This window comes from Hypanus sabinus, chromosome 16 (genome assembly GCF_030144855.1).
Source record: "Hypanus sabinus isolate sHypSab1 chromosome 16, sHypSab1.hap1, whole genome shotgun sequence".
In the NCBI taxonomy this organism is placed as follows: domain Eukaryota; kingdom Metazoa; phylum Chordata; class Chondrichthyes; order Myliobatiformes; family Dasyatidae; genus Hypanus; species Hypanus sabinus.
This window is the reverse complement of record NC_082721.1, coordinates 30,557,609-30,575,281: the sequence shown is the minus strand read 5'-3', so window position 1 is coordinate 30,575,281 and position 17,673 is coordinate 30,557,609. Positions and strand designations below refer to the sequence as shown.

The 17,673-nt window shown below is 43.1% G+C and overlaps 1 protein-coding gene across 3 annotated transcripts in view; it reads left to right on the top strand.

Annotated features, from left to right (window-relative positions):
* The window catches only part of LOC132406173 (dedicator of cytokinesis protein 8-like), a 239,078-nt gene that overhangs the window by 66,071 nt on the left and 155,334 nt on the right, over positions 1 to 17,673 (top strand). For all 3 annotated transcript variants that reach the window (XR_009516088.1, XR_009516087.1, XM_059991466.1), the window contains exons 11-13: positions 5,211 to 5,370; positions 10,391 to 10,488; positions 12,541 to 12,634. Coding sequence is in view for 1 of the 3 variants with exons in the window: in XM_059991466.1 (XP_059847449.1) it covers positions 5,211 to 5,370; positions 10,391 to 10,488; positions 12,541 to 12,634 (352 nt within the window). In the remaining 2 variants the exon portion in view is untranslated. The remainder of the gene's footprint in view (positions 1 to 5,210; positions 5,371 to 10,390; positions 10,489 to 12,540; positions 12,635 to 17,673) is intronic.

Here is a 17,673-nt window from a genome sequence, read left to right as displayed (position 1 = left end):
CTGGTGGAGCACCCGGGCACAGTTGTATGCACAGTCTCTCACATCTCAGGTACTTAAGTTTGTAACTCCTCCAGAGTTGTCATAGGTCTCTTGGTGGCTTCCCTCACTAGTCCTTTCTTGCACAGTTACTCAGTTTTTGAGGACTGCCTGCTCTGGGCATATTTACAGCTGTGCCATATTCTTTCCATTTCTTGATGATTGACTTGACTGTACTCCCAGGGATATTCACTGACTTGGAAATTTTCCTGTATCCATTTCCTGACTTGTGCTTTTCAATAACCTTTTTGTGGAGTTGCTTAGATTGTCCTTTTGGCTTCATGGGTAGCTTTGCCAGGATACTGACTCACCAGCAGCTGGAGCTTCCAGATACAGGTGTATTTTTACTACAATCAATTGAAACACTTTGACTGCACACAGGTCTCCAAAAACAGATATCCATTTAACTAATTTTGTGACTTCTAAAATCAATTGGCTGCACCAGTGATGATTTAGTACGTCATATTAAAGGTGGATAAATACTTAACACAATCAATTATTTTGTGTTTTATATTTGTAATTAATTTAGATAATTTTGTAGAGATTTGTTTTCACTTTGACACGAAAGAGTCCTTTTCTGTTGATCAGTGGCAAGAAGAAACGAATTGAATTCACTGTGATTCAATTTTGTAAAACAATAAAACATGAAAGCTTCCAAGGAGGGTGAATACTTTTTATAGGCACTGTGCATAGCTAGAGTTCCTAAGACTTTTGCATAGTACTGTAAATGGCAATGAGGTTCACTCCCTGATGAGCTCGATGCCTTTTATGCTCACGGTTAGGGAGTATACTGGAGTTGTCTGAATATGCAGATATTAATTCATGTGAGAACCAGTCTATAGTTCTTAATGTACATTGTAAATTGACACACTAAGTTGATGCTACATTATTTTTGGAAAAGTCGGGCATCTTAGCAAAAAATGCAAGTCTAAGACTTTTGTGCAGTATGGTACATAGCCCATAATCCTTGAATTTTCTTTCATTCATATGCCTATTTAAGAGTCTCTTAAATGACTCTAATGTATCAGCTTCTACCAGTGTATTCCAGGCACTTACTGCTCTGTGTAAACTCCTGCATCTGACAGCTCCCCGAAAATTTCCTCCACTCACCTTAAAAAGCTTTCCAGTGGAACTTGCAGTTGTCACTTTTGGAAAAAGATGTTGGCTGTCCACTCTACCTCTGCTTCTCATAATCTTATGCACCTCTATCAAGTTGCATCTCATCCTCCAAAGAGAAAAGCTCTACCTTGTTCAACCTTTCTTCTTAAGACATATTCTCTAATCCAGGCAGCATCCTGGTAAACCTGCACTGCACTCTCTCTGAAGCTTCCATATCCTTCTTATAATGAAGCAACCAGAACTGAACACAATACTCCAAGTGTGGTCTAACCAGAGTTTTATAGACCTTGTAGCTCTTGAACTCAATCTCCCGACTACTGAAGATCAATTCATCATACACCTTCTTAACTATCCTACCAACTTGCTCAGCAACATTGAGGGATCGATTGATTTGGACTCCAAGATTTCCCTGCTCTTCCATACTGTTTAGAATCCTACCATTAATCTTGTTCTCTGCCTTCCAGGTTGACCTTCCAAAGTGTATTACTTCATACTTGTCTGGATTGAGCCCTATCTGTCACTTCTCTATATTCTTTTTTTTTAAATTGATTTTTAATGCATTTTCTACAACACTACAAATAAAAAAAAACCCAAAAACAAAGTAGAAAATTAGTACAGTGCAAGATAAACTTACAATAGTAATATAATACAAAATAAGATAATTGAGAAAGCACCCAAGTAGAAATCATGTAAAGTTAGTGTCCTCCCCAAGCCCCACAACAAAAAAAAACTCCAGATCAACCAAAACAAAATGTAGAAAATATAAATCAGAACATTCAAACCCCCAAAACTGTAAATACACTTGAAAACAGAAGATAATAATGCCTACTACCAAAAAAAAGAGCTGAGAGCAAGGGACTGAAAAAAAACTTAATTAAGAGGAAAATTATGAAAATACTCAATAAAAGGTCCCCAGAACTTATGAAACTTTATATCCGAATTAAGAATTGAAGAATGGATTTTTTCAATGTCTAAACAGGACATGATATCGTTAAGCCATTGAGCATGCGTGGGCGGGGCAACATCTCTCCATCTAAGGAGGATTAGACGTCTAGCCAGGAGAGAAGCAAAAGATAATATTCGACATTTGGTCGAACTCAAGCGTATATCTGTCTCACCCAAGAAACCAAACAGAGCAATTAAAGGGTTAGGTTCTAAGTGGTGATTCAGAATACAGGATAAGGTTATAAAAACATCTTTCCAAAATTTCTCTAAGCTAGGACAGGTCCAATACATATGAATAAGAGAGGCCTCGCCACTTTTGCATTTATCACAAAGAGGACTAATATTAGGGTAAAATCGAGATAATTTAGATTTGGACATATGGGCTCTATGAACAATCTTAAACTGTAAAAGACAGTGGCGAGCACAGAGAGAAGTTGAATTAACCGATTTGAGAATCGAGTCCCAAATCTCATCAGATAAAGGGATATTTAAGTCATGCTCCCAAGCCATTCTGATTTTATCCACAGGGGCATGCCGTAAGGATACTAATTTATCATGGATAAAGGATATTAAGCCTTTACCCATTGGATTAATAGAAAGAAATAAATCCCTAGCATTTTTCTTGGGCATTTCAGGGAAGTTGGGAATTAAAGGATTGATAAAGTGTCTGATTTGGCGATATCTAAAGAAAAGGGCATTAGGCAGATTGAACTTAGCAGAGAGCTGTTGAAAGAATGCAAAGTAATTATCGATAAAAAGATCTTCAAAATGCCTAATGCCCTTGAATACCAATCATAGAATGTTGAATCATACATAGTAGGTAGAAAAAGATGATTATGTAAGATAGGACTAGAAAGGGAAAAACCATAAAAACCATAAAATTTCCTAAACTGGGCCCATATTTGCAAAGTATGTCTAACAAGAGGATTAACAATTAGTCTAGACAAACTACCAGGGAGTGCAGAACCAAGAAGTGCAGAAATAGATAGATCTTTAGTGGAACTCAGCTCCATTGCTACCCAATTAGGGCACTCAGATTGGCTATGAAAAAAGACCAGAAGATAGTGCAACGAATGTTAGCTGCCCAGTAGTATAAACGAAAATTAGATAAGGCCATGCCGCCCCCTTTTTTTAGATTTTTGAAAATAAACTTTATTAATTCTAGAACGCTTATTCTTCCACAGATAGGACAAAATAATAGAGTCTAAGGAATCAAAAAAGGTTTTAGAAATAAAAATTGGAATAGATTGAAATAAATATAAAAATTTAGGGAGTACATACATTTTAATAACGTTAATACGACCTACCAAGGACATAGATAGAGGTGACCATTGTGACAGATTCTGTTTTGTAGTGTATAAAAGATTGGCAAAATTTTCACGAAAAAGATCTTTAAACTTCCTTGTAACTGTAATACCAAGGTAAGTAAATTGATTATGTACTACTTTAAAGGGGAGGTCACAAAATGCTAATAATTGTGCTTCTTTATTAATTGGGAAAAGTTCACTCTTATGTAAATTAAGTTTATAGCTAGAAAACTGGCTAAATTGATCAAGAATATAGAATAGGCTGATCTGCTGGAGAATGTTGAGATTAAGAGAGAGACTGTGTTGGAGCTTCTGAAAAAAATACATAAGGACAGATATCCCCAGGGTCTAACAGGATACACCGCAGGTTACTACAGGAAATGAGAGAAGAGATTACTGGCGTGTTGACAATGATCTTCACTGGCCATGAAGGAAGGGCCAAAGGGTTGGAGGATGGTAGATATTGTTCCTTTCTTCCAGAAAGTTCATAGGGGTGATCATGGGAATTATACACTAGTGAGTCTTACATCAGTGGTGATCAAACAATTGGAGAGGATTCCTAGGAGCAGGACATACAAGCATTTCGGGAAGCACAGTCTGCCAGGGAAGGGGCAGGTCAGGCCTAATTGACTTTTTCAGTGAAGTGACAAAACAAATTGATCAAGGTAGAGCAGTGGATGTGGTGTACATGGGCTTTAGTAAGGAGTTTAACAAGGTCTCCCATGGAAGGCTCTTCCAGAAAATCATCAGGCACAGGATCCCCGGAAACTTGTCTGTGTGGATTCAGAATTTGCTAGATCACAGAAGGCAGAGGCTGTTAGTAGATGGGGCAAATCCTGCCTGGAGGTCCAGAAAATCCAAGTCATTTATAAAAATTGCAAAGAGCGGGGGTCCCAGAACTGAATGTTGTGTTCTGCAGCGATCATCAAATCATCCTATTTTTGCCCTCACTGGAGTGTGGCACAGGCAGCAATCCGGAGATTACTATCCTTGAAATCCTGCTTTTCAGATTCCTTCCCAGCTCCTTATATATGCTTTTCAAGACCTCATCCTTTTCCCAGCTATGTCGTTGGTACCAATATGTACCATGACTTCTGACTGTTCACTGTTCACTCTTCCCCTTTAGAATGCTATGGATTCAGTCTGACACGTCACTCTATGCCCTTCCTACCTGGGAGGCAACATACCATTGGGAGTCCGGTTCATGTTCACAGAATCCAGTCTGTTCCTCTAACACATGAATCCCCTGCCTCTGTCTCCTCTTATCCCCTCCTTCCCTTCCGAGCCACAAAGGCAGATTGAATGCCAGATACCCGGCCTCTGTGGCTTTCGCCTGCTCCAACACTGTTCAAATACTTCTTATGAAGGGGACAGATGCAGGTGTACTCTGCACAGACTGCTTATTCCCTTTCCCTCTCCCTCTGCTGAGAGTCACCCTGCTACCTGCCTCCTGCAACTTAGTTATGGCTGCCTTGCTGTAACTCCTGTCTGCCAGCCTCTCAGTCTCCAGAATGACCTGCAGAGCATCCAGAACCAGCTGCAGTTCCCTAACATAGTCATTAAGGACTTGCAGCCAGGTGTACTAATTGGAGATATAGTCATCAGGGACATAGGAGGTCTGCTTGACTTTTCACATCCTGCAGCAGGTGCACAGAATTCTTAAACTCAAAAAGGAACAGGTGTGCTACACCTGTGCTATACAATGGCTGGGTTGCTCTGCTTGCTTAGCGTGATGTCCTTTGCCTGTTTACTGTGGTCTTTGCTAGGTCCCCTTAAACTTACCTTTTTAAAAATACTTTCCAGAGTAAAGAAAAGATTGGAAAACTTCGGTTCCAGGCAGCTTCCTTCTGCCAACGCCTGAAGTCCTATCGGATGCCTTTTGCTTGGGCGGCTATTGATTTCACCAGCCTGATTTCCAACAGTGGATCCCAGAATTCACTGGACAAAGAAGCCAACAGTGGAGGTAATCTAATCCAGTCAAACTGTTCATTTGTGTCATGGAGTGGATAAGGAATTGAGAAGAATTTAGCATTAATTAAAAAATAGCATTGTGAAAGTAAATGGATCTATGAGCTGAAATATCCTCAGGCCTTAGGTTTGAAAATGAAAACTAATGAGATAGTTAATGCATAGATTGTCAGAATTTTATGCATTCCAGAAGAACATATTCTAATGAGGGAGGAAATGGGGAACTATAGATCATTTGAAAAAGGATCTGGTGCTTTCCTGGCATATATGATGAATAAACTCTTCTCAGGCTTCCAATCGGGTATAAGTATTGATTTGAACCGACGTTTCAATGACAAACTCTGCCATCTTTATCAGGGATGATGCCTGGGCATGTCTAGTCCAGTGGTATTTATACCCTTGTGGTCCATCCCTCCTGATTGGTTAGTCTTCATCCACTCAGGTTTCCACTCTCCCACCTTGTTTTCTCGCTCTAAATAAGAACTGGAATTTGGTTGTGAACTAGACATGCCCAGGCATCATCTCTGATGAAATTGGCAGTTTATCATCGAAATGTCGGTCATAATCAATACCTTTACCTGGCTGGAAGCCTGAGAAGAGTTTATTTGTTATAGATCATTTACTTAGATATCATTTTTAGGGAAAATGTTCAAATCTATTATGAAGAAAATGGAATCAGCAATTTGATTACTTTAATAGGACTGGATAAAATTAACATGGATTTATAAAAGGAAAATCATATTTGATAATTAAGTAAGTATGTTTGTGGTTGTAAGTGGCAGACTATTGGAGAGAAGCGGAGATGCAGAGCAAGATAATGTATATTTCAACCTCCAGAAATCTTCAGTAAGCTACAACTGAAAATATTATTGAAATACTTAGGATTGTAGGAATATACCCACGTGCTTTGGAGGTCAATAAGAGGAGAGAAAATGGTGAGTCATTTTCAGTTTGAGAGGCTGTGACACAAGTGTCAGTGAAGAGACAGGGGTTGATTAGGGATAGTCAACATGGCGCTGTGCGTGATATGTCGTTTCCAACCAATCTTATAGAGTTTTTGGAAGATGTTGACAGGAAAGTTGATGAAGGGAAGGGCAGTGGACGTTGTCTACACGGGCTTTAGCGAGGCCTTTGACAAGGTTCCGCGTGGGATGTTGGTTAACAAGGTTCAGTCAGTTGGCATTGAAGATGAGGTAGTAAATTGAATGGATGTTAGCTTTGCAGGAGAAGCTAGAGTGGTAATGTTGTTGCCTGTCTGACTACAGGAGTGCCACAGGCATCGTTACTTGGCTGCCATTGTTTGTTATCTAAATCAATGATCTGAATCAATCCAGAGATTATCATCAGAGACCAGAGGACACAGCTTCGGAATTGAGCGCTGTCCTTTTAGAACTGAGATGGGGAGGAATTTCTTTAACCAGTGAGTGGGAAATCTGTGGAATTCATTGCTACAGGCAGCCGTGGAGGCCAAGTCTTTATGTACAGTGCCTATAAAGAGTATTCACCCCCCTGAGAAGTTTTAATGTTTTTTTTGGTTTACAACATTGAATCACAGTGGATTTAATTTGGCTTTTTTTGACACTGGTTAACAGAAAAAGACACTTCTGTATCAAAGTGAAAACAGATCTCTACAAAGTGATCTAAATTTCTAACAGATATAAAACACAAAATAATCAATTGCATAAGTATTCACCCCCCCCCTTTAATATGACACACCACATCATCACTGGTGCAGCCAATTGGTTTTAGAAGTCACATAATTAGTTAAATGGAGATCTGATTTTGGAGACCTGAGTGCAGTCAAGGCATTCCAATACACCTGCATCTGGAAGATCCAGCTGCTGGTGGTCAGTATCCTGGCAAAAACTACACCATGAAGACTAAAGAACACTCCAAGCAACTCTGCAACTTCCAAGGGGGGTGGGGGTGTAAATACTTTTTATAGGCAGTGAGGTTGATACATTCTTGGACAGGGCATGAAGGGATTCAGGGAGAAGGCAGGAGATTGGGGCTGAGAGGAAAATTGGATCAGCCATGATGAAAGGGTAGAGCAGACACGATGGGCCAAATGGCCTATTTCTGCTCTTGTATCTTATGATCCTATAATGGGTTAAACTGGATGGCAAATTTGTGATGACACCATGATTGGGGGCACAGTAAGCAGCAAGGAAGGTTATCAAAACTTGCAGGGAGATCGAGAGCAGCTGGAAACATGGGCTGAAAAATAGAAGATGGAATTGAATGTAGACGTGTGAGTTGTTGCATTTTGGGAAGGAAAGCCAAAGTAGGACTGGCACAGTGACTGGTAGGGCATTGCACAGTGTGGTAGAACAAAGGGAGTAGGGATAGCCCAGGAAATTATAGACCAGCGAGTCTTACTTCAGTGGTTGGTAAGTTGATGGAGAAGATCCTGAGAGGCAGGATTTATGAACATTTGGAGAGGCATAATATGATTGGGAATAGTCGGCATGGCTTTGTCGATGGCAGGTCATGCCTTATGCGCCTGATTGAGTTTTTTGAGGATGTGACTAGACACATTGATGAAGGTAGAGCAATAGATGTAGTGTATATGGATTTCGGCAAGGCATTTGATAAGGTACCCCATGCAAGGCTTACTGAGAAGGTAAGGAGGCATGGGATCCAAGGGGACATTGCTTTGTGGATCCAGAACTGGCTTGCCCACAAAGGGCAGAGAGTGATTGTAGATGACTCATATTCTGCATGGAGGCCAGTGACCAGTGGAGTGCCTCAGGGATCTATTCTGCGACCCCGACTCTTTGTGATTTTTATAAATGACCTGGATGAGGAAGTGGAGGGATGGGTTAGTAAATTTGCTGGTGACATGGGGGTTGGAGGTGTCGTGGATAGTGTGGAGGGATGTCAGAGGTTACAGCGGGACATTGCTAGGTTGCAAAGCTGGGCTGAGAAGTGGCAGATGGAGTTCGGTCCAGATAGGTGTGAGGTGGTTCTTTTTGGTAGGTCAAATATGATGGCAGAATATAGTGTTAATGGTAAGACTCATGGCAGTGTGAAGGATCAGAGGGATCTTGGGGTTTGAGTCCATAGGACACTCAAAGCTGCTGCACAGGTTGAACTGTGGTTAAGAAGGCAAATGGTGCATTGGCCTTCATCAATCATGAGATTGAGTTTCAGAGCTGAGAGATAATGCTGTGGCTATATAGGACCCTGGTCAGACCCCACTTGGAGTATTGTGCTCAGTTCTGGTCGCCTCACTACAGAAAGGATGTGGAAACCATAGAAAGGGTGCAGAGGAGATTTACAAGGATGTTGCCTGGATTGGGGGGGGGGGGGCATGCCTTATGAGAATAGGTTTAGTGAATTCGGCCTTTTCTCCTTGGAGTGACGGAAGATGAGAGGTGACCTGATAGGGTGTATAAGATGATGAGAGGCATTGATCATGTGGGTAGTCAGAGGCTTTTTCCCGGGGCTGAAATGGCTACCACAAGAGGGCACAGTTTTAAAGTGCTTGAAAGTAGGTACAGAGGAGATGTCAGGGGTAAGTTTTTTTTACGCAGAGAATGGTGAGTGCATGGAATGGGCTGCCGGCGATGGTGGTGGAGATGGATACGATAGGGTCGTTTAAGAGACTCCTGGACAGGTACATGGAGCTTAGAAAAATAGAGGGCTGTGGGTAAGCCTAGATAATTTCTAAGGTAGGGACATATTCGGCACAGTTTTAATGTCCTGTATCATGCTGTAGGTTTTCTATCTATTATTCCTTGAAAGTGGCATTACAGTTAGATAAGTTTGTAAAGAGAACTTTTGGCACATTGGTCTTCATAAGTCAATGTACTGAGTGCAGATGAGATGTTATGTTTAAGTTGTAGAAGACATTGGTGAGGCCTAATTTGGAGTATTGTGTGCAGTTTTGGTCACCTGCCTACAGGAAAGATGTAAAATAAGGTTGAAAGAGTGTAGAGGAAATTTACAAGGATGTTGCCAGGACTTTGAGGAGTTGAGTTGTAGGGAAAGGTTGAAAAAGTTAGGATTTTATTCACTAGAATGTAGGAAAATGAAGGGAAATTTAATGGAAGTAAACAAATTTATGAATTGTATAGATAGTGTAAATGCAAGCAGGCTTTTTCTTCTGAAGTTGGGTGAGAATAGAATTAGAGATCATGTGTTAAGGATGAAAGGTGAAATGTTTAAGGGGAACATGAGGGGGAACTTCTTCATTCAAAGGGTGGTGAGAATGTTGAACGAGCTGCCAACAGAAGTGGTGGACGTGGGTTCAATTTGAGCATTTAAGAGAAACTTAATAGGTATAGTTGGGAGGGGCATGGAGGTCTGTGGTCTGGGTGCAAGTCGATGGGATTTGGCAGAATAATAGTTCAGCATGGACTACATGAGAGATGGTGAGACCCTTGAGTGCTTTAGAGTTATTTATGCACTTTAGAATATTTTGCTACACTCTTTTTTTTACCATATGCCAGATGGCAGGTACGAGTTGGGACATGAGTTTAGTGTGTTGCGAGCTCACCCATTTTCCCAGTGAACTAAGTGCCCCTGATATTCCCAGGTGGTCTGTCAACCAGCAGACTGATGCTAAACTGGCTCCTCCCACAACACAGAAGTATTTTCCCTCTCTGCTACATCGAAAAAATTTCATAAATGCAAATTGTCATTGACATTGCTGGTGCTGGGATGCGTGTTGAAGTGTTGCAGCAATTTTAACCTCACCCATTCAGCTAGGAAACTGTAAAACACTTCCTGATTTTGCTTGCCATTGAAGTCAATAGAAAGTTAAATTTGGACATAGTGCAAATCGGGCTTTACATCTAATCCTGCTGATTTCACATGCATTTAGGCAGGTTAGTGTTATAGAATGTTTCAGTACATAAAGATCAGTTTTGCTATACAGTGTCGTCTGTAAGTGTTATCCAATTAATTCTCTTCTTGCTCCTTACAATATAACAAAGCAGCTCATGATCATGAAGAATGGGGAACATAGCGGTGTGTAGTTCCTGTAAATATTCCTCTGTCTTTTTATGCAGGCACTGGGACTGAAGCGCACTCGCACTCACTGGACAGCAAATGCAACATCCCCTTATTACGACCTAGACAGTATATTCTCAACGTGTTCAATAAACAGGTATAGTGATTGCACAGTGTGATACCTTCTATCTCAGACCAAGGCTCTGTCTGTAATGTGCAGCTTGCTCTCCGTCAGCTACTGACCTGCTTCCAGTTTCAGGGAAGGCTTCCTCTTGAGTCAGTTTCTCTACCTTTCTGCGGCTTCTCAGTTTTGAGTGTATGTGCATTTGTATTCAGCTCAACCCACTCCAGGTCTTCAAATGGCTTTTTTGTATGTAAACCTGCACAGTGAACTTGGAGTGACAGAACAAGTAGTGAGAACTCCATCCCCAGGGGTTCCCAACCTTTTGTTTATTCCATGGACTAATACCATTAAGCAAGGGGTCCATGGACCGCGGGTAGGGAACCGACTCTGGAGTGAATTGATGCCTACGTAGTTGTTTCTCTGCCAAGCTCAGAGCATGAAACATATTCTTGTTTCTTATTTTGCTGCTAGAGAGGGAGGAGAGGGAATAGAATCTTTCACTTCACAAAATGAATTTAAAATTCTTGTTCTTTTCTTCAACCCTATTGTTGGTTCCTATGCTGTTTGATCTTTCCATTCTATTATGCCTTGTTCATTTCTCCTTTTCCATCTCCATTGGCATCATAACTTCACTCTCCAAGATTTCATGTTGTGGAAAACTTCCCTAACTAACCTTGTCTTCTCCTTTTAACTTCCCTTAAACTCACCCTCTTCAGTCAAAGTTTTGGTCAACTCCCCAAACACATCCTTCCTTAACATTTATTTTCTTGACCTCTCTGATGCATCCCGGGACATTTTGTATGCAGGTGTTTTGGGAAAAGGAAATCATTGCTTTATTTAATGATATAAAATGGTGACAACTTTACAAAAAGTAACCACTGTTCTTACTTATATTTTATGCTCACCGTGTAAGTCAACAGAGGAACACCTGGTATTCAGAGCTTGCGTTAGCTGTGGCAGGTGGATTGTATCCTGAGTTGAAAAAGAAGAAAGCTTACTGTTCAATATGTTATGAGTCCAGTTCCTCCGGGGAGGAAGAAAGTCTGCAGTTGGAGATACATTAACTATAACACTGTTGGTTGAAAAAAAATCTATGCTTGAATTTAAGAAATGAAGGTGGGGAAAGAATGGAGAAGGTTGGAGGAGAGAGCGAGGGTATATCTCTCTGGTATTGTAGGTTTTTGCAAATCAAACAGCGAGGCATTCTTAAGAAAAACTGTTAAAACTCATTTTTGTCCTTCAAACTCTGAACACAAAGTGTGGTTTAAAAAAAACTTAATGTGATTACATCTTCATATCAGACTAGCCTCTTAAAATAAAGCCCAACTCGAATGTTGGTGGTTGTAATTTCTACCAATTACCATACAATAGCCATGCCATTGCTTTCTCTTCCCCAGCCTTATCTTGTTTGTGAGACCTTGTTTGCACAGGCTATTTGTGGCATTTTCTAGCTTACAACAGATGCAAGACATTGAAAAATGTTTTGGTTGTAGAACTCTTTCAAGTAGACGTTAATTAAAAGCAAGTTCTTGCTTTTTTCACAAGCTCCAACCCATTGATGTTGAACAGCCAATTGATGGCCCCAGAAAGTTCCAATCTTTTTTAATCTGAAGCTTTCTGATGATTTCAGTTTTTCAGGTCTAAGAACCGGTGGAGTTAAATTGATGCCCATTCTGAACCAAGAGCTTTAATCTTTCAACACAGTTGGTTATGTGGCTTAACCGTACAATGAATATTCTATTTACTCTTCACCACTCTCAATATCACTATGACAACAACTATCAATTTGAGCCTAGTCTCAGAATGACCTCTGTCACATTTAACCCATCATAGTCATCCATTCCATGAACTTAGGCACATTTCCAATCATTTACATTTTCCTAGTGCTTAAGTTCTTCATCATTTGCCCTATATTTTGTTATTTGTCCCACTGGGAAAGATCGCACAAGGGAAGCCCACAATTACAGCAGTGCCTCAGTATATTTAATGGTTTGTCTTGGTTCTTGCAGCCTGGTTGGCAGCCCTTCAGTATCATCAATCATCAGAAAAAGTTTGTTTGAATAAAGGATCCTTTACACTATTCAGGAAGAAGATAAACTAAGTGATGAAGACCTGATGAAGTTTATTGCAGATGAGAAAAAAACATCTACTTTATTGAGGCGACAGCGGAGAATTCCAGGTAAATGTTAATACTGATGTTTATGGTGTCTTGGAATCTTACAGTGCTCAGCATATCCTCCTGATCCTGGAGATCTCAATATATTCCAAACTTCCCTGGAGAGCTCTCATGCTGCAGTACTTTTCCTTGATCCCTGGGAATCCCAAACCATGCAGTAGAAAACCTGACCTCTGGGAATCCTGTGCCTTGCTCTACCTTCCTTTAGTCGCAAGCCTTGTGCTGTATTCTGATGGTCTTTGTAAACCTGGTGCTTTGGAGCAAGAGATCTGGACATTGGCATGACTGGCCTTGGGGTATTATTTGCAATGCCTTTATAAAGGCAGGGTCAACTTAAATGTACTTTTTAAATGTATTTAAAAAGTAAGAAAACTTAGCTTGGTTTCATGCACTATATTATTCTGGTGTATTGGAAGACTCGTTGCTTGTGGTTTCAATATGGGGTTCGTTGTAGAGGCTGGGATGCTACTGCTATTCAGCTGGAGCGCTGGTTCAGGTGGGACTGAGATATTGGTTCAGGTGGGACTGAGATATTGGTCAGATGGGACTGGGATATTGGTACAGATGGGACTGGGATATTGGTACAGATGGGACTGGGATATTGGTTCAGGTGAGACTGGGATATTGGTTCAGGTGGGACTGAGATACTGGTTCAGGTGGGACTGGGATACTGGTTCAGGTGGGACTGGGATACTGGTTCAGGTGGGACTGGGATACTGGTTCAAGTGGGACTGGGATACTGGTTCAGGTGGGACTGGGATATTGGTTCAGGTGGGACTGGGATATTGGTTCAGGTGGGACTGGGATATTGGTTCAGGTGGGACTGGGATATTGGTTCAGGTGGGACTGGGATACTGGTTCAGGTGGGACTGGGATACTGGTTCAGGTGGGACTGGGATACTGGTTCAGGTGGGACTGATATTGGTTCAGGTGGGACTGGGATATTGGTTCAGGTGGGACTGGGATATTGGTTCAGGTGGGACTGGGATACTGGTTCAGGTGGGACTGGGATACTGGTTCAGGTGGGACTGGGATACTGGTTCAGGTGGGACTGGGATACTGGTTCAGGTGGGACTGGGATACTGGTTCAGGTGGGACTGGGATATTGGTTCAGGTGGGACTGGGATATTGGTTCCGGTGGGACTGGGATATTGGTTCCGGTGGGACTGGGATATTGGTTCAGGTGGGACTGAGATATTGGTTCAGGTGGGACTGAGATATTGGTTCAGGTGGGACTGGGATATTGGTTCAGGTGGGACTGATATTGGTTCAGGTGGGACTGGGATATTGGTTCAGGTGGGACTGATATTGGTTCAGGTGGGACTGAGATATTGGTTCAGGTGGAACTGGGATATTGGTTCAGGAGGGACTGGGATATTGGTTCAGGTGGGACTGAGATATTGGTTCAGGTGGGACTGGGATATTGGTTCAGGTGGGACTGAGATACTGGTTCAGGTGGGACTGAGATACTGGTTCAGGTGGGACTGGGATACTGGTTCAGGTGGGACTGGGATACTGGTTCAGGTGGGACTGGGATATTGGTTCAGGTGGGACTGGGATATTGGTTCAGGTGGGACTGAGATATTGGTTCAGGTGGGACTGATATTGGTTAAGGTGGGACTGGGATATTAGTTCAGGTGGGACTGGGATATTGGTTCAGGTGGGACTGGGATATTGGTTCAGGTGGGACTGATATTGGTTCAGGTGGGACTGATATTGGTTAAGGTGGGACTGGGATATTAGTTCAGGTGGGACAGGGATATTGGTTCCGGTGGGACTGATATTGGTTCCGGTGGGACCGGGATACTGGTTCGGGTGGGACCGGGATACTGGTTCGGGTGGGACCGGGATACTGGTTCGGGTGGGACCGGGATACTGGTTCGGGTGGGACCGGGATACTGGTTCGGGTGGGACCGGGATACTGGTTCGGGTGGGACCGGGATACTGGTTCGGGTGGGACCGGGATATTGGTTCGGGTGGGACCGGGATATTGGTTCAGGTGGGACTGAGATATTGGTTCAGGTGGGACTGAGATTGGTTCAGGTGGGACTGGGATATTGGTTCAGGTGGGACTGATATTGGTTCAGGTGGGACTGGGATATTGGTTCAGGTGGGACTGATATTGGTTCAGGTGGGACTGATATTGGTTCAGGTGGGACTGGGATATTGGTTCAGGTGGGACTGATATATTGGTTCAGGTGAGACTGGGATACTGGTTCAGGTGAGACTGGGATACTGGTTCAGGTGAGACTGGGATACTGGTTCAGGTGGGACTGAGATACTGGTTCAGGTGGGACTGGGATACTGGTTCAAGTGGGACTGGGATACTGGTTCAAGTGGGACTGGGATACTGGTTCAGGTGGGACTGGGATATTGGTTCAGGTGGGACTGGGATATTGGTTCAGGTGGGACTGGGATATTGGTTCAGGTGGGACTGGGATATTGGTTCAGGTGGGACTGAGATATTGGTTCAGGTGGGACTGATATTGGTTCAGGTGGGACTGGGATATTGGTTCAGGTGGGACTGATATTGGTTCAGGTGGGACTGATATTGGTTAAGGTGGGACTGGGATATTAGTTCAGGTGGGACAGGGATATTGGTTCCGGTGGGACTGATATTGGTTCCGGTGGGACCGGGATACTGGTTCGGGTGGGACCGGGATACTGGTTCGGGTGGGACCGGGATACTGGTTCGGGTGGGACCGGGATACTGGTTCGGGTGGGACCGGGATACTGGTTCGGGTGGGACCGGGATACTGGTTCGGGTGGGACCGGGATACTGGTTCGGGTGGGACCGGGATATTGGTTCGGGTGGGACCGGGATATTGGTTCAGGTGGGACTGAGATATTGGTTCAGGTGGGACTGAGATTGGTTCAGGTGGGACTGGGATATTGGTTCAGGTGGGACTGATATTGGTTCAGGTGGGACTGGGATATTGGTTCAGGTGGGACTGATATTGGTTCAGGTGGGACTGATATTGGTTCAGGTGGGACTGGGATATTGGTTCAGGTGGGACTGATATATTGGTTCAGGTGAGACTGGGATACTGGTTCAGGTGAGACTGGGATACTGGTTCAGGTGAGACTGGGATACTGGTTCAGGTGGGACTGAGATACTGGTTCAGGTGGGACTGGGATACTGGTTCAAGTGGGACTGGGATACTGGTTCAAGTGGGACTGGGATACTGGTTCAGGTGGGACTGGGATATTGGTTCAGGTGGGACTGGGATATTGGTTCAGGTGGGACTGGGATATTGGTTCAGGTGGGACTGAGATATTGGTTCAGGTGGGACTGATATTGGTTAAGGTGGGACTGGGATATTAGTTCAGGTGGGACAGGGATATTGGTTCAGGTGGGACTGATATTGGTTCAGGTGGGACTGATATTGGTTCAGGTGGGACTGGGATATTGGTTCAGGTGGGACTTGGATATTGGTTCAGGTGGGACTGGGATACTGGTTCAGGTGGGACTGGGATACTGGTTCAGGTGGGACTGGGATACTGGTTCAGGTGGGACTGGGATACTGGTTCAGGTGGGACTGGGATACTGGTTCAGGTGGGACTGGGATACTGGTTCAGGTGAGACTGGGATACTGGTTCAGGTGGGACTGGGATACTGGTTCAGGTGGGACTGGGATACTGGTAAAATCTGGATGTTGATAGAGCTTGGGTATTGGTTGAGGTAGATTCTACTACGTCTTGGCACATCAGCCACAATACATAGCAATAGTGGCACTGAATCAGAGCGCTTCACTGTCAAAGCAGCGGTTAGACAGGGCTATATCATTTCATCCACCCCACTTGCTATCTTCCCTGCTGCATTCCTTCATCTCATAAGCCAAGACCTGCTACAGGGAATCCCAATCATGCATAGGACAGACAGCAGGCTTTTCAACCTCAACCAGTTCAAGGCCAAAAACAAAGTAAACACCACCGCTATCATGGAACTTCAGTATGTGGAAGAAAACACCACTGCAGCATGCTCTAAAGATCTCCAATGTATCCTGAATGTATATAGGGCCCTTGATCTTGTTTTGAAAATGAAAAAGACACAGGTCCAATACCAGCCATTGCCCATCTAGCTCTCCATAAAAGTTGACAATATCACCCTTGAAGATGTCAACCACCTTCCCTACCTTGGCTACCTTGTCTCCTGAAAAGTAGACATCAACTCAAAGATCAGCCACCTCCTGAGTAGTGCTAATGGAGCCTATGCAAGACTAAGGAAAAGAATCTTTGAAGACCACGATCTATATGTCCAAACAAATCTTTTAGTCTATAGAGCAGTTGTCCTTCCTACATTACTGTACGGATATGAATCATGAGCCACCTACAGCAGATAGCTGAAAACCCTGGAACAACACCACCAAAGGTCCTTATGAAAGATTTTGAGGATCAGCTGGAAGGACAAACATACTAGCACCAGTGTATTGGAGGAGAACAACATGAACAGCACCTCCACCATGAGAAAGTAACACCAACTTCTGAAGTCATCTGGGTTCCTAACTCACATCTCCCGAAACAGATACTCTACTCCCAATTGAAGCAAGGTCAATGATCCCCTCATGGGCAAAGGAAATGCTTCAAACATAACATCAGAATCAGCCTGAAATTCAATATTACTTCTAAAAACTCAATAGTTGCCTGGAGGAAATCTGTTAAAGAAGGAGCTGTGAAAGGAGAGATGGAATAACCAAAAGATGCAACCACCAAGCACAACTACCACTTACCCTTGCCCACAGTGCACTAGAATATGTAGATCTCAGATCGGCCTCTACAGACACCTGAGGACCAATCAATAGACAACCCCTTAGGAGAACATCGTATTCGACTCGAGTGATTGCACCTCTACCACTACTGGTTGAGATGAGGTGCTGGGCGCTGCTGTTAATGGTGCTGGGTTCTTATTGGGACAGGACAATGTGATGCTGGTGGGAGTGGATACTGCTGTTAATGGGGCAGGATGCTGTTGGAGCTGGGATTGGTGATGGGGCATTGGTGCTTGGAGTAGTAGGATTAGTTTAAGATGTATTCAAAATAAT